Source organism: Ranitomeya variabilis, chromosome 2 (assembly GCF_051348905.1).
Source record: "Ranitomeya variabilis isolate aRanVar5 chromosome 2, aRanVar5.hap1, whole genome shotgun sequence".
Classification (NCBI taxonomy): Eukaryota; Metazoa; Chordata; class Amphibia; order Anura; family Dendrobatidae; genus Ranitomeya; species Ranitomeya variabilis.
The window spans coordinates 211,709,840-211,734,445 of record NC_135233.1 but is presented as its reverse complement, the minus strand read 5'-3'; the positions used below and the strand labels follow the sequence as shown (position 1 = coordinate 211,734,445).

Below are 24,606 nucleotides of genomic sequence, written 5' to 3'. Positions count from 1 at the left end.
TGTTTACCCTGGTTACCAGTGTAAAACATCGCTGGTATCGTTGCTTTTGCTTTCAAACACAACGATACACAGTGATCGGACGACCAAATAAAGTTCTGGACTTTATTCAGCGACCAGCGACATCACAGCAGGATCCTGATCGCTGCTGCGTGTCAAACTAAACGATATCGCTAGCGAGGACGCTGCAACGTCACGGATCGCTAGCGATATCGTTACAAAGTCATTTCGTGTGAAGGTACCTTAACTCTTTCCCTGCACTTCTCTCTCTGTCACACAGCACGTACCCGGGTCAGAGGCTGCAAAGCAACCTTTACATTTCTATGAATGTACACCATTTTTGACTAACTACTGTGTCTTTTTATTTGTAGACCTCATTACATTTACAGTAAACAGTAGAATGATGTGTTTTACCAAAAAATGATCTTGGTCTCATCTATTCACAAGATACCTGCTGAACCTTTAAAAATAGTGGGGTCCACCTGCTGTCCCTCCAATTTTCACACTTTACAGTATTAATAAGAAAAAGATAATTAGCCCACCTCAGATGTATAAATTATTTTGCAGTAGCAATATATGGCTATGCAAAGCATAGCTGACTGCTGGCCTTGCAAAAATGCTTAGTGAGGGTTGGCTGCTGGCCCTCTGACAATAGTAAGGGCCGCCTGATCATGTCACACATAGTGTAGGAAAGAAAGCGCAACAAGAAGGGATAAGGGGAAGGGAACCATACACAAGGGAAGGGGGGAGTGGATACCCCTAGGCAGATCTAACATCACCCTGTCTGCCCTAAAGTCCCTATATAGGTTCTGCACCTATCACCAAGCAGGATACCTTAACCCTGCCTGACCCTAGTAGTAAGCCCTGCATAGGGGAGGACAGGATGAGCACTATTCAATTCCCACTACCACTAGAGACAGATGGGATACACAAACAAGGGGAATGCTTAGCTTGAGCAGATTCAGAGAAACACAGATGCCTCAAACACCAAAGAGGAAGATGGCCTCAACAGGGAAATGGAAATATCACCGGCAACTCCCTGCAGCCAACTGGGAGTTATAACCACCCTGGTCCAGATGTGTCAACTAGAGCTGGGGGAGGTTGTCACTGGGTCCTAAATTCAGAAGGACCAGGAAGAAGTCTGCAAAGCAAACAGCTGAGACCTTATGCAGTCAGATGCAGAGCAACAATCTGCAGCCTCTGATGCACCCGCGACAGATGGCCCTCTGACATTAGTAAGGGCCGCCTGATGGCCCTCTGACATTAGTAAGGGCCGCCTGATGGCCCTCTGACATTAGAAAGGGCCGCCTGATGGCCCTCTGACATTAGAAAGGGCCGCCTGATGGCCCTCTGACATTAGTAAGGGCCGCCTGATGGCCCTCTGACATTAGTAAGGGCCGCCTGATGGCCCTCTGACATTAGTAAGGGCTGCCTGATGGCCCTCTGACATTAGTAAGGGCCGCCTGATGGCCCTCTGACATTAGTAAGGGCTGCCTGATGGCCCTCTGACATTAGTAAGGGCCGCCTGATGGCCCTCTGACATTAGTAAGGGCCGCCTGATGGCCCTCTGACATTAGTAAGGGCCGCCTGATGGCCCTCTGACATTATTAAGGGCCGCCTGATGGCCCTCTGACATTAGTAAGGGCCGCCTGATGGCCCTCTGACATTAGTAAGGGCCACCTGATGGCCCTCTGACATTAGTAAGGGCCGCCTGATGGCCCTCTGACATTAGTAAGGGCCGCCTGATGGCCCTCTGACATTAGTAAGGGCTGCCTGATGGCCCTCTGACATTAGTAAGGGCTGCCTGATGGCCCTCTGACATTAGTAAGGGCCACCTGATGGCCCTCTGACATTAGTAAGGGCCGCCTGATGGCCCTCTGACATTAGTAAGGGCCACCTGATGGCCCTCTGACATTAGTAAGGGCTGCCTGATGGCCCTCTGACATTAGTAAGGGCCGACTGATAGCCTTTCTACAAATAGTGTCGGCCTCCAAATGATCCTGAAAAAAAAAAAAAATTTAATTTATGAAGGAGGGACTTTTAAAGTAAACAGGATGTGTTTGATCATGTCTCACACACTACATATGGACAGATAAGATATTAAAATGCCAACATTACATTTCCTGTATAATAATTTTTTCACCATTGAAAGAAATTCAAAAATGCAAAAACACGTGTGAACTTAGCCCAAGGTGAGGAGGAGCATTTTTCCCCCTATTTATATTGCCTTGTATACTAGTCATTATGCTTTCAACAATATTTCTTAACTTTGTTTCCATTCAAATCCATTTTAACTGTGTTTTTGTATGTTTTATTGTCAGTCCGTAAAAGTGGAGTAATACTCTGACAACATTGTTCTCAGCACCTGTGATTCAGAGATGCTTCCAGGGGTCTTCCCCATGCTGTTCCCATGCCATTTCAGCACTGTTTCCATTGTTTTCAGCAATTTTTAGACCTCCTCCAGACCTCTGGAATGGGACCTGGAAAAATGCTCGAGTTTCCCATCGACTTCCATTATACTCGTTGCTCGTGTTGAGCACCCAAGCAAGATTTGCTCAACTCGAGTACCTGAGCATTTTAGTACCAGCTCACCACTTAGTTTACTAGGTGCAGCAGTTGTGATACACTCATCGTTTCCTCTGCTGCAGAGCTAGCAGAGTTCTGAATGCTGAGCCCTGTATAACCCCGCCCACACCACTGAGGCTGCTGTGTGTACACTACTTATTGACAGAAAGCTGCCAATCAGCAGTGGCAGTGTGTTGGACCAGGAGGCACGAGACTTCTAGTCCTGCAGTGATAATCTCCTGCTGATAAAATACTGACTTTATTGAAACAACAAAACAAAGACCAGTAAATGACACATCGCTGGAATCCAGGTCTGTGCCCCTACATCATGCTGCTCTCAGATTACACAGCAAAAACCCACTGACAAATTTTAAGAGGGCAGAATCAAAAAATTATAGCATTTTTTTTGCAGTGACTTGGCGCAGTCTCTTATACATAGAAACATCAGTTGAAAATAATCAATTCAAATGCTGATTTTCTCAGTAAAGGAGGAAAGACTGGCCATGTAAGGCTATTGCTGGACTTTTCTTTGAAAGAGCCTCATGAACATATAGTTTTCCATCACTCTACATCTGAATCTTTCTCTAAATACACTGTCCTTGTGTCTTACATGTATAGTATATAGCGTTCTTTGAATTTGCACTCCAAATCTTTGTCTTAAAATGTTCAGTAAGATGTAAGGATCATTAACTAACTTACATAATCACTCCTGCTGGTATACAGAAATATTTATTTACGTGTCCATTGTGTTTGAAAAATATTGTTGCAAAAAACTTATTTTTCACATTATGCCCATATACCTTGGCACTGCAAAGAATGAAGCCGATAACGTTAATAAAGTGGTAAAAGCATCAAGTGGGTGCTTACCCAACAACGAGGAAAAGAATAAAAGTTACTACAAGAGCGCTTAGTGATACTCCGCATCCAATAAAAGTCAAGGTCCTCAGAATCCACTCTTCTTCTTCACTTCTCTGTACATAGAAATAAAATGTGTTACGTGAATGTCCAGGTTATTAAATAAAAACAACAAAAACTATGAAAACTACTCACAACACAATCTGTATGATATGTTTCAGTAAGGTAAAACTTCCGCCCATTAGAACAAAAAGTATATATTTATTCGGAAACCAGGGAGCGTTAATATGTGGACTTGAGAATAGAGTACAGGTCAGTGGTGGACCACAACCTGGTAAATGTTAGGAACCACATTACTTATCGGAACAGATCTTAATAGAATATTCAGACAAGGTTTCAACAATTACGGTAATAAAAGTCACTTATTGAGATTTGCTTTACCTGAACGTCATAAACTTGCAACAAGACTGCAAAGTTGGTGGTGTGGTTACAAAAACAACTTGTTGAGTGAGGGAAGGTATTTTTGATCTGACACCCATCTGTAGACCAGCCCCCTCCACTTTCTGGCCTAAAACAGAGAAGCCAAGAACATCACATCATCTAAGCTCTTCTTTCTCTGTGGGAGACAGACAGAAACCGCATTGAAGAAAATATCCATTAGTACCGAGCTGTGTGGCTGTGAAGCCAGCACTCAAGGGAGAAAACTATTTCTTAAAGCAGCAACTCGGATCTGCTCATGCTTGCTTGGTCTCTCACTGTGCTCAATGCTCCTCACTCGTTTCCTTTCTCCTATACAAAGAGTGAGAACTCTAAAATATCTTTATGTGGCAGTTTGGGATCAGTATTTTCACCAGCATGTGTAACCCAAAACCAGTAGTGGAATGTAACACAGGGGATTTTATTTTGGACCTACTCCTCAATTGGATTTGCAAATAGTGATACAAAATAATGGCCAAATAAGTGTGAAAGACACCTTAGGGTGCTTTCACACACAGAATTTTTGGGAATTTTTTTTTAATATTTGTATTTTTTAGGCTCAGAAATGCTGAGGCCAGATGTTTTCTGGGAGTAAGAAGGGGAAATTTAAACGCAAGACAATGTTAAAGTTTTTTATTTGGCTCAAAGGTCTATGCAGCGCAGTAACTAATGTAATGTAACTAATGTAAGTAATGTGCTAGATGACTGGGACTAATCATGTGTGGTCAGTTTTGTCATCACTTTTTTATTATTCCTAGTTTTCATTTATCATGCCATCCGGTATATCTGCCTCCTTTGGGGTGGAACAGAAACACTGAAGGGAAAGCATAGAGATTGACCTTGAGAAAATAACTCATTTTCATACATTATATGCTTAAAAAGACCATAAATAACCAAGAAGAGTAACCAAAAACCAGTTAGAGAAAATTAAAATGGATAACACTGGCTACATCTCAAAGAAGACCTGTCAACTTACTTAAAAAAATTTGAGTTAAATGCTTTGTAAAAAAAAAAAAAAGTACCTGAGCGTCACTAATTTTCTTGTGTTATTCTATTGTGTAAATATTCACATTTATTTTCAAGGGCAACATGTGAAATCTCTGCTTGTAGTTCAGCAGGGCGTTTCTTCAGAGTCTTCTCTGTGGGCGTGTTCTTTAACCCCTCCCTTCTAGATGCTGCCAATTACAGATAGGCTGCCAAGCTGTGATTAGCAGGATCTTGCAGAGGGGGTGAAAGGGCACGCCTCCAGAGAAGACTTCAACATAACAATGACATATTTTACCTATATACTGTAAATAACACAGGATCCACCATTTACAATAGGTGATGTCACAGCTCACCTCCTCCCCCAACTTTACAATGATCTTTGTCCAAATCAATGTAAAGATCAAGGAGTTTGATGCCTACATCCAGGTGACTGCTGGAAAGAACAGGGATTACATGCCCTATATTGGACCTAGTGGGCAGTATGAAAATTGCAAGAATTCGGTTTTGTTTTTTTAGATAATAAAAAATAAATAAATTATGTAAAAATGTGTAGAGACTTCATAGAAAATAATTTTAAGCTAATGTAGAAACTGAATACGTACTAGAAAGTTCTACCTTGGCACCGACAGTGTCAATTAGGACAATTACGGAGCGAATACATTACATGGAGAACATCCGCCTACTTCGCCGACACACTGTATCCGACCTCACTTTTATATACCAAGGTGGGCAATTAACTTTCACACGGGACCACATGAGACCGAACATGGGCAATTGTTATTGGCGCTCGCTCATCTGACGCCACTGTTTAAGTTTACTTTGTTGTCCATTAACCTATTGCACAGTCATTTCTATCATTGACATATCATAAAGGTTGTGTATAGAATGGTTTTTCTTTAGTCAAAACAACCATTAATTACTATTTTCCTTTGTTTATATACATTATATGTTCTTGTAATCCCTAAAAAAAGGTTAAAAAAAAGTTTAACCCCTTCACGACATCCGGAGGTGTGATTCTGCAAAACACAGTACACGTGCGGAGTGAGGATCGCGTGGGCTTGCTCCGAATGCCGTTGCCATCAAAGGCGGATGTCAGCGCTATATGAGAACTGACACCCTGCAGCAATGCCCACGATCAATGTTAGCGTCAAATACAGTTATTTAACCCCTCTGATGCAGCTGTCAATACTGACAACGACATCGATAGGCATAGCACATGAAGGAGCTCACTCTCCGCTCCGATCAGGTGTGGGGTGTTGTGCTGTGAGGCGCTTTCTTTACTCACTTGTAGTTTTTGAGTCCTTGTTAATTCCCAGTCCATGGGACCAGATCCAACTGCAGCTACAGATCTGACAGGAGACCATAAGTCTGGTTCAACAGGTTCGGCTTCACTGTGTAATATGGATACAAGCAATTGCGGCATAGAAATTGAGACAGAGTCCCTTTTTGGTCATATTCTTCTGGTCCTGTGGATTATCAGTCCTTAACTCCATTCAGTCTGACCTGCCCCCTCAACATCTTCTGTTGGTCCCAGGAGCTTCCCATCTGGCATAACAGTTTCCCTGAAGCCCACCATCCATTCCTCTCGCTGTGACCCAGTTGACATCTTCCTAACCAGGGAGACCGAGACATGACACTCAGTATCTCTTCAGGGCCCTGGGCCCAAGACTGTCCCAGCATCCACATGAAGCTTGGGTTGTGTCTTCCTACTGTTAAAAAAAAAACAAACAAAAAAAAAAAACTTTCACTAAAGGATCCCTTCCGCCTCTGCTACATCCATTTTCTTATAACCCGTTGGTACCTTCATTATCCAGCACTTCTTGACTAAAACTCATCACTCACTCTCCTCCACTCTGGCTCCAATGTTAAGGCTATGGAGGGCAATGTCTCTTGTTTGACTAACGCCCTACCGTCTCCACAGCCTTTACATTGGAGTGAGTCCCAGGACCAGGGGAACATTACCAAAAAGGGACTCTGTCTCAATTTGTATGCTGCAATTACATGTATCTTTATTACACAGTAAAGCCGAACCTGTTAAAGCAGACCTATGGCCTCCTGTCATATCTGTAGCTGCAGCCGGATCCGGTCCCATGGACGGGGAGGTAACAAGGACTTTCAGACTACAAGTAAATAATGAAAGCACCTCACAGCACAACATCCCACAACTGTCTGACTCCTGTTTGTAAGAGGGGTTTCAGGGCAAAGAGAACTCCGTTTCAGCTCACAGCAAACTGGCCATGTACCCCCTTCACTGTGATAAAATAAAACCTGAAAATGGCACAGAGCAGAGTCATCCTAGGCTGATAAAAGATGAACTGATGGATCAAATTTTGGGGTGGGAGACAAGGTGTGGTTATCCACAAAAAATATTAAACTTAAGGTTACCTCCACTAAGCTAGGATCCAAATTCAATGGACCATACAAAATTACTTATCAATCCTGTGGCCATTCGGTTGAAGCTTCCCCCTTTCTTTCGAATACCCAATGTGTCCCTTAAATCTGTGCTTAAAGTTCACCACTCGCCTGTTCTTCCTGTTAGGAATCCTGCTCCTCCTGTCTTGGCTAAAGGTAATCTAGAATTTGAAGTTCAAAAAATTCTATATTCACAGATAATGAGAGGGTCCCTACAATACTTAGTGCATTGGAAAGTTATGGACCAGAAGAGAGATCATGGGTCCCAGCTGGAGACATTAATGCTAGCATCTTAGACGATTACATCAATCTTTCACTGAAAAACCTGGTCCTAAAGGTTCAGAGGTCTCAGCGCAAAGATGGGTACAGTCATCGGTGTCTAAACATATTGCTGTAACCCCTGCCTGGGTCGCTCAGCGGAGCCGCACTAGAACTATTACTGCTGGACACCGGCAGTGTGTGGATGCTTAGGTTTCAGCAATGCTGAGACCATTTCCCTCTTTGCTATACTCTAGTGTTAGACTGCAGTGAGCTGATAAATAATTAGCTCACTGCTTGAAGCCATGTGTAGGAGCTCTCTTCTCTAGAAACCCCAGTAGACTGTGTTTAGCTGTCATTTATTAGTTTGTTTAGCTAGTACCAGGCTCTCTCACTTGGTTCTGACTTGTCTCCTGTAATCTGTTTTGTATTTCCCATCTTCTGACTGCGGCTTGTATTTTGACTACTCGCTTCTCTTCTGATTTTGTCCTTGACATGACATCTTGGCTTTGACCTTGCTTGTCGACCCTTTCTGCCTTAGGTTTCTTATTCTGGATGTCAGTCTTTCTATGGAAGTAATCTACTGGACCCCAATGCAAAACCAGAACCCTGTACACGGGTTAAGGGTGGTCGGATTTTTCTGGAACCTGCAAGACTAAATGGGTTGGGCCAAGTTTGTCCGAGAGTAGCTTTTTTGAGCCTGTGGTCTCTGACATACATAACATCAAATATAGCAGCCCCTAGACATATCAGTCTTCAGTCGGTGTCTAACGCTATCTCCTACATTGTGGCTGTCTCAGCTGTGACCTGGGCACACTCCCTGGGCTATCCAGTTCATGTCTATTAGAATGATCAGGAGCTCTTTTATTGTAGTCCAGAGCTGCGCTACCATCTGAGCTACAATTTCCTCCTGTCACTGCTCACAGTGTCTGTGTGTGTGTATGTATATGTATATGTGTGTGTGTGTGTGTGTGTGTGTGTGTGTGTGTGTGTATGTGTGTGTATGTGTGTGCGTGTGTATGCGTGTGTGTGTGTGTGTGTATGCGTGTGTGTGTGTGTGTATGCGTGTGTATGCGTGTGTGTGTGTGTGTGTGTGTGTGTGTGTGTGTGTGTGTGTGTGTGTGTGTGTGTGTGTATGTATGTGTGTGTGTGTGTGTGTGTGTGTGTGTGTGTGTGTGTGTGTGTGTGTGTGTGTGTGTGTGTGTGTATAGACCCAACCCAAAGAAATTAATAGCACAGATATATGTTTTAAAAATATTACTTTATTTGTAGTGGTAACAACATATTTTATGTGCACATGTTTGAAAACATAGAATAATACAATAAATGACATATATAAAAATTACCAATATATATAAAAACCTAGATAGGCTTAAGGTGCACCATAAAGGAAAAATTATTACACAGGACTCCTACCGATAAAATTTGAATGTGAGTGTATTCCACAAGTATATAAAAATATATATAAAAATATGTAAAAATTGTGTGTAAAAAAGAGGATATTGGGCTAAATATGTAACCCACAGCGTGAGCAAATATACTTGGCTAACATTTGTGCAAAAGTGCAATGTGCCAAAGATAAAACAAATCGAAGACGAAGGATTTTATATCCGAAACGTGCGTCGGAGTACGCATTGTTTGGATTTGGTGACGCCAGAAAGGTACAGGAACTCCGAAGTATTCCTCTTCACGTTCTTTTCCCTTATTTATCATGGCACATTGCACATTGTTCCCTTTGTTTTATCTTTGGCACATTGCACTTTTGCACAAATGTTAGCCAAGTATATTTGCTCACGCTGTGGGTTACATATTTAGCCCAATATCCTCTTTTTTACACACAATTTTTACATATTTTTATATATATTTTTATATACTTGTGGAATACACTCACATTCAAATTTTATCGGTAGGAGTCCGGTGTAATAATTTTTCCTTTATGGTGCACCTTAAGCCTATCTAGGTTTTTATATATATTGGTAATTTTTATATATTTCATTTATTGTATTATTATTCTATGTTTTCAAACATGTGCACATAAAATATGTTGTTACCACTACAAATAAAGTAATATTTTTAAAACATATCTGTGCCATTAATTTCTTTGGGTTGGGTCTATAGTTCTGGTGGTTGGTTTCTGCTATTCATATGAGTGGTTATCACTCATTTCACTTGTTGCACTTGGGTTTACTAAATGATTTCATATGAATATAGGTAATCCCATATAGAATTCACTGACCCTATAAAGTGTTAACAAATTTCCTGCTTTTATGTGTGTATGTATGTATGTATGTATGTATGCATGTATGCATGCATGCGTGCATGTATGTGTGCGTGTATGTGTGCGTGTGTGTGTGTGCGCGTGCGTGCGTGCGTGCGCGTATATATATATATATATATATATACATGCAGCGCCCCAGAGTCCTGGTCGTTGCAGTGCTGTGGCTTCGCCGCTAAGGGGAGCCATGGTACGTTCGATGGCACCGAAGGAGTTCCTCCCATCAGGTATCACAGACACCAATATGTTTCACAGCTGGGCCTCCGGGGGGAGCTAAGGGTGCTATTCATTAGGCCACTCCCCACCATAGTGGGTAAACTGGGGGTCAGGCAGGAAGTTAGTAGAGAACGCTGACGGGATTGAACGGAGCAACACCCTGTGGCAGGGGGTGTTGTGAAGGGAGAGACTGTAGGGTCTCTGCCAGGGGTGGGATCCTGGCAGAGGCTTGGCATTGAAAGAACGTAACGGGTCCGCGCAGGCTCCTGGAAGCGGCGGGACTCAAGAAAGGACTAGAAGCGAGATAGATTGTGCTGAGTGAGAAACGAGATCAAGCAGAAGGAGAATACCAGAAGGGGTTTTGTTGAAAGAGGCAGCACCCTGCTGAGGCGCAATACCGGTGGCCGGAACGCCGAGGGAGTGGATTAGAATACAGCTTCAAGCCATACTCCAAACAGCGGCAGGACAGTCGGTCTCAGGCGGGCTGTCTACCACATATCACCTATGAAGTCTTGGGGGGCAATTGCGGGAGAGGGGCGACTCTAGGGTCCCGGAAGAACTCCAGGCCTACCTGACAAACGGGTGCCATTCCAACCTGAATACAGGGAAGGGGTGGATTACAGAGGAACATCAAATCGAGTTGTGAGGGAACTTAAGAAACAGACACAACCGTTGTGGGGTTACTTTCCGTGAGCACAGCAGGGAAGGACTACAACACATAGCGCTAGAAGGAAGGCACAGATTTCCACCTGAGAGGAGAACTCTGGAGGTGCCATTGGACCGGCCGGACTTGCGTAGCCTGGTGAACCGTGTTCCGGACTGAGGACTCAGAGATCTCCAGTAAAGAGGTAAAGAGACTGCAACCTGGTGTCCTCGTTATTTACCGCGACTTACACCCCACAACCGCACCGCACCATTACTACCACCTATTACACCGGACGTCCCCCACTGACGGACAGGGCCACGGACCGGGTCTAGCCACCGTGACAACCCCGAGACTGAAACTCAGAGGCCCGGCTCCGGGTATCCCCTCGGCCCTGCGGTGGTGTGGGGGCGCTCCAACTTGGCGTCACGAACAGGATCTACTTAAGCCTGAAGAATCAGGTCATGTGTGCCTAGAGACTGTGATTTACTGTGCTTGAACTGTACTTTATTGCAAAGACTGTGCTGCGCCATTTACCGCCAAAAGTTCCCGCCAAAACCGCCGCCATTACAGCGCTGAGGAGAGCGCAGGAGAAGAAGAAGGGCGTGGAAGTGGGCGTGAACAAGCTGAAGAGCGCGAAAGACAATGGCCGCCCAGTCTAAATATCTCGGCCCCTTGAGGACGTGTCCGTCAGCAGCCGAGATCCGCCTCCTGATCCTTAATGGTGGGCAGAGACAACGAAAACGAAACCGCCCACGAAGAAGAGAGCGGGAAAAGGACCAGGAAGAAGGAGCGAGCGACATGGAGGACGCCATGGCGAGTCGCCCGGAGCCGGAGCGTGGGGTCGGAGCAGAGGGCTCCCCCAGCCACCCGGAGGGGCACCGCAACCAGGCCTCCACCGCTGATGCTGAATTCCTGCAGGCCGGAGTGGACGAGCTCAGCGACCGACCCCGGCGGACGCAGCTGAGCACCGAGGCCGGGTGGAAGAAGGCCATCATCAGGAGCCTCACCGGACATCTGTCGGCAGCCTCATCTGGTCCGGAGCAGGGAAGAAGTCCCAGCGCTCCGAAGCTGGAAAGCAAGGCCCTGCCGGAAAGCGAGGTGCTGCAAGCAGAGATGACAGCGTCGCAGCACAAGGCCCCGCAGCCAGCGTTCCAGACCCCAGCGGAGGCAGAGCAGACCGACACCGGAGGAACCGCATCTGAAGCAGGTATGAAGGACGACCCTGCCCTGACGACCGACACCACTCCCGTGACTGCTGGTGCCACAGCTGCTGACTCCGTTCCAGTGACTGATCTTGCAGCAGCCGCTACCTCTGCTGCAGCAAATGCCCATACTCAAGCTGCGCAGACCTCCATCGCTGTGCATGACCTAACCGTACATGAGAGACGGATTAACGGCGTTTGTCCAGCACTGGGTGTAACCCTGGATCCCACTTTGCCCAGGCCAAGAAGGGTTAAGTGCCAGGTGCAGCCCTGGAAGCCGTCCCACTAAACCTCGGAAACCTGAAACTGTAAATAGTTAACTGTTTATTTCCTTGCTGTTTGTTGCTAAACCCGTCCAGGGTAAACTTTAAAAGGTGACCCCTTTGTTGACCCGGGGTCACTATTGTTGTTTTCCAGAAGTTTTACACAAACTGCAGAAATCATGGACTGTGCATGATTCAAACTTTCTTTTGTAAATAGTTTGCACCTTCTTAAGGGTGCCTCCTACTGGTTTTAGTTAAAAGACACTTTGCGAAGATACCTTTCCTACTGGTTTTAGTTAAAAGACACTTTGCGAAGATGCCATTCCGGAGCCTTTGCGTGGACTGGTAGGCTGAGAAGACGAGCTACCTCAGAAAGGCTTGGTCCCCTCTTAAAGGGGATGCGTGGAATTGAACTTGAAAGCGATACTGTTTTAGAACGGTAATATGATGATGCTTTGAGAGAAAGAATGTAACTGTTTTACATGAAAAGTTATATGTGTTTAAATTGTTTGAATTGTGAAATCTGAAAATAATGTTTTGCAGAAAGAAAAGATGCAGAGAGCCCGTAGGGGTAGAGATAGAGATCTGCATAGCTGAAAGTAAGGAAGTAATGATGAAGGTGAGGATAGAAGGTCAACCCTGCGTCCCCATAGAAAGTTACTTTGTTACTAAGGACAGAAGGCGAACCCGTAGGGGTTAGAGAGTGAGTCCTTAAAGGAGCCGAGTAGAGCTGGCTCAGAGTTCTTTAAACGAAAGGAATGTTATGTCTATACTATGTATAGTAGCGAAAGGCAGTAGGCCCTGGCTGAACGGGGCGGTCCTGTAAAAGAAAGGAGAGGCAGTAGGTCTGGTGCCATAGGGACAGGCGGTCCTGCAGGTTCAAAGTAGGAGAATGTGAAGTTACCTTACCCTGTAATGTGATTATAGGAAGGCCTTTGGTAAACTAAGAGTGTATGTTTCTTAAAGGCAATGTTAATTTATTGTTCCAGAATTTGCACTAAGTAGAATACCCGGTTGGGTAACAGGAGTTATGCATAGCCTGTAATTTATAATGTTGACCATGTTTGTAACGTTAACGTTAAAAGTGTCCTCACCTCCCATAAAGGGAAGCCTGTTCAAGTATACTTATCGTTTTGCACTCAACAAAATTGTATGTCTTTTTGCTAATCTGTATTGTTGTTTTTTCTTCCCAGTCCCGGAGTACTGTGTTTAACCAGGGGGGAGTGCAGCGCCCCAGAGTCCTGGTCGTTGCAGTGCTGTGGCTTCGCCGCTAAGGGGAGCCATGGTACGTTCGATGGCACCGAAGGAGTTCCTCCAATCAGGTATCACAGACACCAATATGTTTCACAGCTGGGCCTCCGGGGGGAGCTAAGGGTGCTATTCATTAGGCCACTCCCCACCATAGTGGGTAAACTGGGGGTCAGGCAGGAAGTTAGTAGAGAACGCTGACGGGATTGAACGGAGCAACACCCTGTGGCAGGGGGTGTTGTGAAGGGAGAGACTGTAGGGTCTCTGCCAGGGGTGGGATCCTGGCAGAGGCTTGGCATTGAAAGAACGTAACGGGTCCGCGCAGGCTCCTGGAAGCGGCGGGACTCAAGAAAGGACTAGAAGCGAGATAGATTGTGCTGAGTGAGAAACGAGATCAAGCAGAAGGAGAATACCAGCAGGGGTTTTGTTGAAAGAGGCAGCACCCTGCTGAGGCGCAATACCGGTGGCCGGAACGCCGAGGGAGTGGATTAGAATACAGCTTCAAGCCATACTCCAAACAGCGGCAGGACAGTCGGTCTCAGGCGGGCTGTCTACCACATATCACCTATGAAGTCTTGGGGGGCAATTGCGGGAGAGGGGCGACTCTAGGGTCCCGGAAGAACTCCAGGCCTACCTGACAAACGGGTGCCATTCCAACCTGAATACAGGGAAGGGGTGGATTACAGAGGAACATCAAATCGAGTTGTGAGGGAACTTAAGAAACAGACACAACCGTTGTGGGGTTACTTTCCGTGAGCACAGCAGGGAAGGACTACAACACATAGCGCTAGAAGGAAGGCACAGATTTCCACCTGAGAGGAGAACTCTGGAGGTGCCATTGGACCGGCCGGACTTGCGTAGCCTGGTGAACCGTGTTCCGGACTGAGGACTCAGAGATCTCCAGTAAAGAGGTAAAGAGACTGCAACCTGGTGTCCTCGTTATTTACCGCGACTTACACCCCACAACCGCACCGCACCATTACTACCACCTATTACACCGGACGTCCCCCACTGACGGACAGGGCCACGGACCGGGTCTAGCCACCGTGACAACCCCGAGACTGAAACTCAGAGGCCCGGCTCCGGGTATCCCCTCGGCCCTGCGGTGGTGTGGGGGCGCTCCACATACATACATATACACACACACACACACACACACACACTATGTGTGTGTGTGTATGCGTGTATTTATGTGTATATGGACAGAAACACGTACACCTATACATGCTGTGCATAGTGTACAATGATTTCAACTGTATGCACAGGCATGTATATACACAAACAATAAATATATACTGCTCAAAAAAATAAAGGGAACACTAAAATACCACATCCTAGATATCTCTGAATGAAATATTCCAGTTGCAAATTTTTATTCATTGCATAGTGGAATGTATTCAGAATAATAAAACATAATTATCAATGTAAATCAAAATGAATATCCCATGGAGGTCTGGATTTGGAATGATACTCAGAATCAAAGTGGAAAATCAAATTACAGGCTGATCCAAGTTCAGTGGAAATGCTAAAAACAAGGAAAAGATGCTCAGTATTGTGTGTGGCCTCCACGTGCCTGTATGACCTCCCTACTGTACACCGCCTGGGCATGCTCCTGATGAGGTGGTGTATGGTCTCCTGAGAGGTCTCCTCCCAGACCTGGACTAAAGCATCCGCCAACTCCTGGACAGCCTGTGGTGCAACGTGACGTTGGTGTATGGAGCGTGACATGATGTCCCAGATGTGCCCAATCGGATTCAGGTCTGAGGAATGGGCGAGCCAGTCCATAGCTTCAACGCCTTAATCTTGCAGGAACTGCTGACACACTCCAGCCACATGAGGTCTGGCATTGTCCTGCATTAGGAGGAACACAGGTCCAACCGCACCAGCATATGGTCTCACAAGGGGTTTGAGGATCTCATCTCGGTACCTAATGGCAGTCAGGCTACCTCTGGTGAGCACATGGAGGACTGTGCGGCCCTCCAAAGAAATGCCACCCCACACCATTACTGACCCACTGCCAAACCGGTCATGCTGAAGGATGTTTCAGGCAGCAAATCGCTCTCCACGGCATCTCCAGACTGTCACGTCTGTCACATGTGCTCAGCGTGAACCTGCTTTCATCTGTGAAGAGCACAGGGCGCCACTGGCGAACTTGCCAATCCTGGTGTTCTGTGGCAAATGCCAAGCATCCTGCATGATGTTGGGCTGTGAGCACAACCCCCATCTGTGAACGTCGGGTACTCAGACCATCCTCATGGATTTGGTTTCTAACTGTTTGTGCAGACACATGCACATTTGTGGCCTGCTGGAGGTCATTTTGCAGGGCTCTGGCAGTGCTCCTCCTGTTCCTTCTTGCACAAAGGCGGAGGTAGCGGTACTGCTGCTGAGTTGTTGCCCTCCTATGGCCCCCTCCACATCTCCTGGTGTACTGGCCTGTCTCCTGGTAGCGCCTCCAGCCTCTGGACACTCTCTACACTGACAGATACAGCAGACCTCCTTGCCACAGCTCGCATTGATGTGCCATCCTGGATGAGCTGCACTATCTGAGCCATGTGTGTGGGTTGTAGAGTCCGTCTCATGCTACCACGAGTGTGAAAGCACAACCAACATTCAAAAGTGACCAAAACATCAGCCAGAAAGCATTGGTACTGAGATGGTCTGTGGTCCCCACCTGCAGAACCACTCCTTTATTGAGGGTGTCTTGATAATTGACAATAATTTCCATCTGTTGTCTATTCCATTTGCCCAACAGCATGTGAAATTGATTGTCAATCAGTGTTGCTTCCTAAGTGGACAGTTTGATTTCACAGACGTTTGATATATCTATATATATAATTGTCTAAGCGGTACTTCCGTCTTTCTGTCTGTCTTTGTTGGCAACTTCCGTCACGGAAATCCTGTGTCGCTGATTGGTCGCGCCAGCTGCCTGTCATGGCTGCCGCGACCAATCAGCGACGGCCACAGTCTGATTAGTCCCTCCCTATTCTCCTGCAGTCAGTGCCCGGCGCCCGCTCCATACTCCCCTCCAGTCACCGCTCACACAGGGTTAATGCCAGCGGTAACGGACCACGTTATGCCTCGGGTAACTCACTCCGTTACCGCCGCTATTAACCCTGTGTGACCAAGTTTTTACTATGGATGCTGCCTATGCAGCATCAATAGTAAAAACATCTAATGTTAAAAATAATAAAAAAAATAAAAAATCATTATATACTCACCTTCCACCGCCTTTCCCGCTCCTCGCGACGTTCCGGTGCCAAGGATGGTATTCGAGAAGGACCTTCCATGACGTCATGGTCATGTGACCGCAACGTCATCACAGGCCCTGCGCGAGAAGGACCTGCCGTGACATCACGGTCATGTGACCGCGACGTCATCACACCCTGGGACCAGAAGCTGCTGCCTGCACCGAACACAGGCCACAGAACTACAAGGGGCCCCTCAGAAGGTGAGTATATGTTTATTTTTTATTTTTTAACCTGTGACATACATGGCTGGGCAATATACTACGTAGCTGGGCAATATACTACGTGGCTCTGTGCTGTATACTACGTGGCTGGGCAATATACTACGTGGTTGGTCAATATACTACGTGGCTGGGCAATATACTACGTGGCTGGGCAATATACTACGTGGCTGGGCAATATACTACGTGGCTCTGTTCTGTATAATACGTCGCTGGGCAATATACTACGTGACTGGCCAATATACTACGTGGCTGGGCAATATACTACGTGGCTCTGTGCTGTATACTACGTAACTGGGCAATATACTGTGTCACGGGGCAATATACTACGTGGCTGGGCAATATACTACGTCACTGGGCAATATACTACGTAACTGGGCAATATACTACGTGGGCATGCATATTCTAGAATACCTGATGCGTTAGAATCGGGCCACCACCTAATATAAATATATATATATATATATATATATATATATATATATATATATATATCTCCGATAGACACACAAGTATATATATGACAATTTTCACCGAATGCATGTGGTATATACAGATATACACATACAGTATATACACCAAGTTGTATATACATACGGTACATTATATATACATGCACATATATACATACATACACAATCACACATATGTATATACAGAGATACACAACTGTTTGTGCATATACACGTTGCTGGCTATTGCTGTAGTAGCATCTCACTTTTTATTGTCTGAAATGGATGTCAGACTGTTTGCCAATTACATCACTTTTTGTTTTTTTATAAAATGTTGCTTTTCTTTAAAGTCTTGTTTGTTCCCGAAGCCCTTTAGCCTCTAAATAGAAACACATTGCAAAAAAGATGGGTAACTGTTCTATGACCTATCACTGTGTAACATCATATACTGTAGGTGATTTGTGTAAAGAATGTGGGGATTAAGAGCCACGAATAAACTCTGCCATCTACTGGCGTCAATGGAAACGTATACAAGCCTCTACAAAGTCATCTCAGTAAACTGCTATTTCCTGAATGAATCCAGCACAGATATAAGCCCTATATATTGTATCCATAACATTTCCATAAAGCACTTACCCAATGCTGAAATCCCAAAAAACACAGACCGGATTGGTTCTCAGCTTGATCGATCCGTTCTGTTAAACATTGTAACAAAATCAGTAATGAAAAGAGAAAAGAACAGCTGTAAGTATAGTCATACTTCAGTATGGAGAAGTCGTTTAGTATTGCAGCAAGTGTAAGAAATGAATATAAAATTAGTGCAAAAACTACAAAGCACAGTTTGAGGCGAGGAGGGACCACAAATAATCATTGGACAGACCAAAACAATTTCTCCATCAGTTTATAAAATGGTTCTCTGGGAATGATAAAAATAAGACATGCAAAAAAAATGTATTATATATATATATATATATATATATATATATATATATATATATATATATATATATACATACATACATACATACATACATACATACATATATATATATATATATATAAAAGAGCCACAATAATAGTGTGGATCAGAAGGCTGTAGAGTGAAGAGGTATACCCAGATATTGGAAGTAGAACTTGCCAGGGTAAAGTGGAGCGTCCAACCAAGTGGGGGACAAGAAAGATGGAAGCCAGAGTGGGGCGCCGCTGGAACGACCCAATGCGTATCGCCGTAACCTGTACGGCTTCGTCTTTATATTGTCTTGGGTGCATTGGATATATTGCATATACCTTTATGTGCATTGCAAAAAAAATTTTTTTACTCTACATTTATGTAATTCATCTCTCTTGTGGCATCCTATTTATATTATATATGGTGGGGGGCTTATGAGTGGGGCTCCTGTATTATTTTACTTATGTTTTATGTTTCTGTTATGGTGTACCAAATAAAGTTTGATACTTTTTCATATTATATCTGTGTGGTGTAGTGTGCAGGCATTACAGTAGTGCTGTCTCTTTCCTCTCCTTGATACACTTGTTACTTACTACCGGCTTTTTGCACCTCCCTCTTATTATATTCATTAAGAGTTGTGCGCCTTATTCTAAATTATATGTACAGAAGAATCTGGCATTAAGACTACTTTCACACTAGCGTCATTTGTAATACGTCGCAATGCGTCGTTTATGAGAAAAAACGCATCCTGCAAAGTTGTCTGCAGGATGCGTTTTTTACTCAGACTTACATTAGCGACGCATTGCGACGTATGGCCACACATCGCATCCGTCGACGGATGCGTCGTGTTTTGGCGGACCGTCGGCACAAAAAACATTCCATGTAACTTTTTTTGTGCGTCATGTCCGTCATTTCCGACCGCACATGCGCGGCCAAAACTCCACCCCCTCCTCCCCGGAACTCACAATGGGCAGCGGATGCGTTGTAAAACTGCATCCGCTGCCCCCGTTGTGCTACTTAACACACTGTCCATCGGTACGTCGGGCCAACGGTTTGCGACGGCCCGTATCGATGGACTAGTGTGAAAGTAGCCTCAGACTTTGTTAGTGTGCAGGAAGATATGACACCAGTGGATATTCTAAGATAATTCTGGAGATACCAGAAGTTCTGAGATAAGAGCAGGATCTCACTGCTGCCCACCATGTCTATAAGACCTAATAATGGAGATATTAAGGGCACTGAGGTAAGAAGAAGCTGCTCACACTGCTGTCCACCCTGTCTATCTGATCTAACACTGGAGATACCACTGGTGCTTAGGTAAGAAGAGCAGGATCCCACTGCTGTCCACCCTGTCTATCTGATCTAACACTGGAGAAACCACTGGTGCTGAGGTAAGAAGAGGCTGCTCACACTGCTGTCCATCCTGTCTATCTGATCTAATACTGGAGATACCAGGGGTGCTGAGGTGAGAAGAGGCTGCTCACACTGCTGTACACCCTGCCTATATGACCTAATAATGGAGATATTAGGGGCACTGAGGTAAGAAGAGGCTGCCCACACTGCTGTCCACATTGTCTGTCTGATCTAATACTGGAGCTACTAGGGACACTGAGGTGAGAGTTGGCTGCTCACACTGCTGTCGACCTGATCTAATACTAGAGATAACAGGAATCGTGAGGCAAGAAGAGACTGATCACACTGCAGTCTACCTAATCTGATACTGGGCATACCAAAGGTGCTGAGGCAAGAACAACAGGATAACACCGCTCTGCACTCTGTCTTTCTGGACTAATACTGGAGATACTAGGGATGCTGAGGTAAGAAGAGGCTGCTCACACTGCTATCCACCTGATCTAATACTAGAGATAACAGGAATACTGAGGCAAGAAGAGAGTGCTTACATTGCAGTCTACCCTATCTGATGTAATACTGGACATATCAGGAGTGCTGAGGTAAGAAGAGCAGGACAACAATGCTGTCCATCCCGTTTTTCTGAATTAATACTGGAGATACTAGCGACACTGGGGTAAGAGGAGGCTGCTCACACTGCTGTACACCTGATCTAATACAAGAGATAACAGGAATTGTGTGGCAAGAAGAGACAGATCAGATTAGGTAGACTGCAATGTGATCAGATACCGGATATACCAGACGTGATGCGGTTAGAAAAGCAGGACAACACTGCTGCCCACCCTGTCTATCTGATCTAATACTGGAGATACGAGAGGTGCTGAGGTAAGAGGAGGCTGCTCACACTGCTGTCCATCCTGTCTATCTGAATGCTGAGAGGCTGATGTGCGCTAGAGATACCACATACTGTCAAGGTATCACCAGGTCACTACAGCAGAGCTTCCTATTACACATGTTCATAGGCACAAGACAACAGCCATTTTAATGTCCTAGACAAAACAAGTATATATGAAATTTATTTCTAATGACAAAAAATTCTATTTGTGAAGGATGAGTGGCAAGCTCTACTGGAGAAAAAAAAAAGCATTCACCGAGAATGCTGCTTATAGCTGGCGAGGGAGGGTGCAGTCAGTGACAAACCATGAAAAGAGTGCTCTCCTACTGGCTTGTCACTTCTCTTTAAAGCCAGCGAGGGAGCGCACTGTCAGTGTGCAATAAACACAAGGGCGAGCCAAGAAATTGACAACCAGAACATGCCCAGATTAACAGAGTAGGTCAGATCCTTAAAGGCTGTCAATCCGTTTCAAGGTGGAACATCAGATGCTACTGTTACTTCAGTCCCAGTCCCCTTAGGATGTCTTGTTTGGGAATACCGGGTGCACACTGGGAAACTCAAAAAGCCATAGGAAGAAAAAAAGCCAATAAGAAGTTAAAGTAGAGAGAGTCTGGTATGCATCTTTTTTTAAAGTATATTATAAAAGTGCTTAGTTTTCTTTTATTTTTTACATTAAATAATTATTAAATTCAGTTAGGTTTTGGAAAACATGCACAATTCCAAGAAGTGTACACCAGTTGTACATTCCTCTGGTAACTTAAGCCACTCTAAGGCTAGTTTCACACTAGCGTCGGGAACAACCCGTCGCTGTGCGTCGGGCCGACGTTCCCGACGCTAGGGTGGTCTCCGCCGCACAACGGGGGCAGCGGATGCATTTTTCCCACGCATCCGCTGCCCCATTGTGAGGTGCGGGGAAGTGCGGGGAGGTGGGGGCGGAGTTCCGGCCGCGCATGCGCGGTCGGAAAAAGTGGACCGTCGGGAGCAAAAAACGTTTTTTTCTCCCGACGGTCCGCTACCACACGCCCAAGCGTCGCAAAACGGACGCGACGTTTGGCAATGCGTCGCAAATGCGTCGCTAATGTTAGTCTATGACAAAAAAACGTATCCAGCAAGAACTTTTGCTGGATGCGTATTTTCGGCAAAACGACGCATTTGCGACGTATTGCAGTTAACGCTAGTGTGAAACTAGCCTTATGGTATAAATTGTGATGAATTTAGAAGATAAGTTTGGCCACATCACCTTCAATCTAGTGCTCCACATTTCAAAATGTCTGATGAGTTGGTCAAGACTGATCTAAAAAGTACCAGAAGTCTAAAAGGTTTGCTGTGCAAAAAATTTGCAACACATTTTTGTGCAACGCATGGTAAACTGGCATCAACTGATTGATTTATGGGCCCCGCAGTATATGCAATGCGCCATTTTACGCACCTTACCGCGATTGCAAAAATCTGTATATAAAAAGGAACTTGATTTGTAATACTCACCGGTATCTCAGAGTGCCACAAATAATACTGCACGGACGTGCTTAGCTCTCTCTCTCCGGCTAGTACAGTTGAAGATATAACAGAGGATCCAAGGTAAGTGCCCACATGCCTGAAGACAAAGCATACATTGTAGGTACATTCAAAATACTCCATTCCATAACTCATTACTGGGGTTGTACTGTACCTTTTTTAGCACCAAAACCAACCATGGTTTTTAATAAAAACAAAACAGAAAAAAAAACACACTCATTTGCATACCTTCCGCCATATTTCTCCCTGGGCCTTCTGTTTTGCGACATCAGTCATATGACTCCTGTAGGCAATTAGTGTGCACCACAATCGGATGTACAGATTTTTTTTATGATTACTATTTGATTGCTTTTTATACCAAATGCCACAAAGTGGCCGAACATTTAACACTATTACCAGAGCTTCATGAGGATCTCTTATTTAATAGGAAGACTTAAAGGGTGCCTGTCAATACATTTTTTTATTTTTATTTTTATTTTTTTTAACTACACAAACAGAGGTAGTACTATGGCTTTACAGTAGCTTGTTCTCCAATAAAAATTACACATTTTTTTGTAGAGATCAGATGTGCTATGCATGAGAAACCTAACATAGAAGCCATATGAAAATCAGGCAAGAAGTGCACTGAAGGCACTTCAATGAACTTGGGCTTCTTTCATCCCAGGGGCGGATTATAATGAGGGCAATCTACGCCACCACCCAAGGTCTGAGGTTTCGGAGGACCCATGGCCAGATTGCCCTTATATTTTTTGTGTCACCAATGGCGTTGGCGACATGGTTCCTGTAGATGCGCTGCACTCCCGGCAATAGAGACTTGCAGAGTAGTTACGAGTCTATGTAGCTGTAGCGCTTACGCCATGACTCAGCCAGCATGATGACGTCATCGTGCCAGCTGCATCTTTACCAGGAACTCACAGAGCCAAAAATGAAGGAAGCTGAGCCATGGGGGATCATGTGAAAAAGTGAGTAGTTTTTTTTCTCTTTTTGAGGGGCATGTTCTTCATATAGAGGCTATATTTAGGGTCTAAGGAGCGATGTTCTACCTATGGAGGTTGTATATACTGCGGCAGATGAGAATTTACTGCATATAGAGGCTATTTACAGAGAATGAAAAGAACGATATTATGTATAGTGCCATCCCTTATTATATAATGTCCTGTCTTGCTCTGTATAGCGCCATCCCTTATTATATAATGTCCTCTCTTGTTATGTATAGCACCGCCTCTTATTATATAGTGCTCTCTTGTTCTGTATAGCACAGTCCCTTACTATGCAAACCCTCTCGTTATGTATAGCACTGTTCCTTATTACATAATGTCCTATCTTGCTATGTATAGTGCTGTCCTTTATTATACAATGTCCTCTTGTTATATATAGCATTGTACATAAAGGAAACATATCTCCCTCTGTCTCCATACATCTGTAGATGGGGAGTGTCTATGTTCATTATGTGACTCATCGCATGACATCTCAAAAAATCATGTGAGTTGCCAGATGATACATCAGGTGCTGGGGTACCCACCTCCTTTAAACCACCTGGGGCCCTGGCTACCCTTAACCCGCTCTTGTTCCAGCCTTTGCATTTTCTTGCAAAAAAGAAGTTTAAGTTCACAGAATTCATACATGGTGTGGATTTTCCATCCAGAATTGCAGGCAGAAAATCTGCAGCATATCCCAAAAGAATCAGTGGCTTTTACATGATTTTTGCATAGTGGATTTAAGGTCATCCATCAGGTACAAGACAAACAATCAGTGGAATTTGATCTGGGGAGAGTATTTTAAATCTGCATAATGTCAATTTAAACTGGTTTGAGAACACTTTTGCCTGCAGGCTCATTTCAATGTTAAAAAAACAAAAACACGCTTTACTTAACCTTCCCGGCATATCATAGAGAGGGGAGTCCCACTCTGTTTCTGGTGGTCCCAGGGGCGGGACTTTAAGATGTTTCCTCAAATTTGAAAGTTAGCCCATATCTATGGCAAATGAGCTAATTTTCTGATCATTGGGGGAATTGACTGCTATGACACATCCTGAGAGCTCCATGTAAATGTTGCCAAGATTAATCATCTGCACTGCCTCACCATTTATTCCTATGGGAGTGCTGAATATCAGCTGACTGCAACACTCCATTATGAATGAATGGAGCGGCAGTGTATATGATCATCCTCTGTTCCGTTCCCACAGCGTTCTCAGTATCTGTGGAGATCCCAGCAGTTGGACCCTCAATAGGTGTAAAGAAACTTTCTAGTTTAACTGTACCTTTTTAAGCACCCCTATTTAACTTGAAGGGAATCTGTCAGCAGTTTTTTATGTAATGTGAAAGCAGCCAGATGTAGAGGCAGAGACCCTGATTCCAGCAATGTATCACTTACTGGGTTGCTTGCTGCAGTTTTAATAGAATCCCCATTTTCTCTACTGTTGTTTTAACACTTGTCAGAACGCTGAGCTCTGTATGACCCCACCCACGCACTTGATTGGCAGATTCCTGTGTACACTGTATGCAACTTGCCAATCAGTGGTGGGGGCATGGTTACACAGATTAGCTGGACTGTCTGGCCCATAACTTTTAGGGTACTG

The 24,606-nt window shown here is 44.7% G+C and overlaps 1 protein-coding gene across 1 annotated transcript in view; it reads right to left on the bottom strand.

Moving 5' to 3' along the window:
• Positions 1 to 24,606, bottom strand: part of ADGRD2 (adhesion G protein-coupled receptor D2) — a 385,952-nt gene that overhangs the window by 272,687 nt on the left and 88,659 nt on the right. The window contains exons 12-15 of the mRNA XM_077283561.1: positions 21,999 to 22,107; positions 17,956 to 18,014; positions 3,859 to 3,985; positions 3,430 to 3,533 (exon numbers count right to left, since the gene is read on the bottom strand). Coding sequence (XP_077139676.1) covers positions 3,430 to 3,533; positions 3,859 to 3,985; positions 17,956 to 18,014; positions 21,999 to 22,107 — 399 coding nt within the window. The remainder of the gene's footprint in view (positions 1 to 3,429; positions 3,534 to 3,858; positions 3,986 to 17,955; positions 18,015 to 21,998; positions 22,108 to 24,606) is intronic.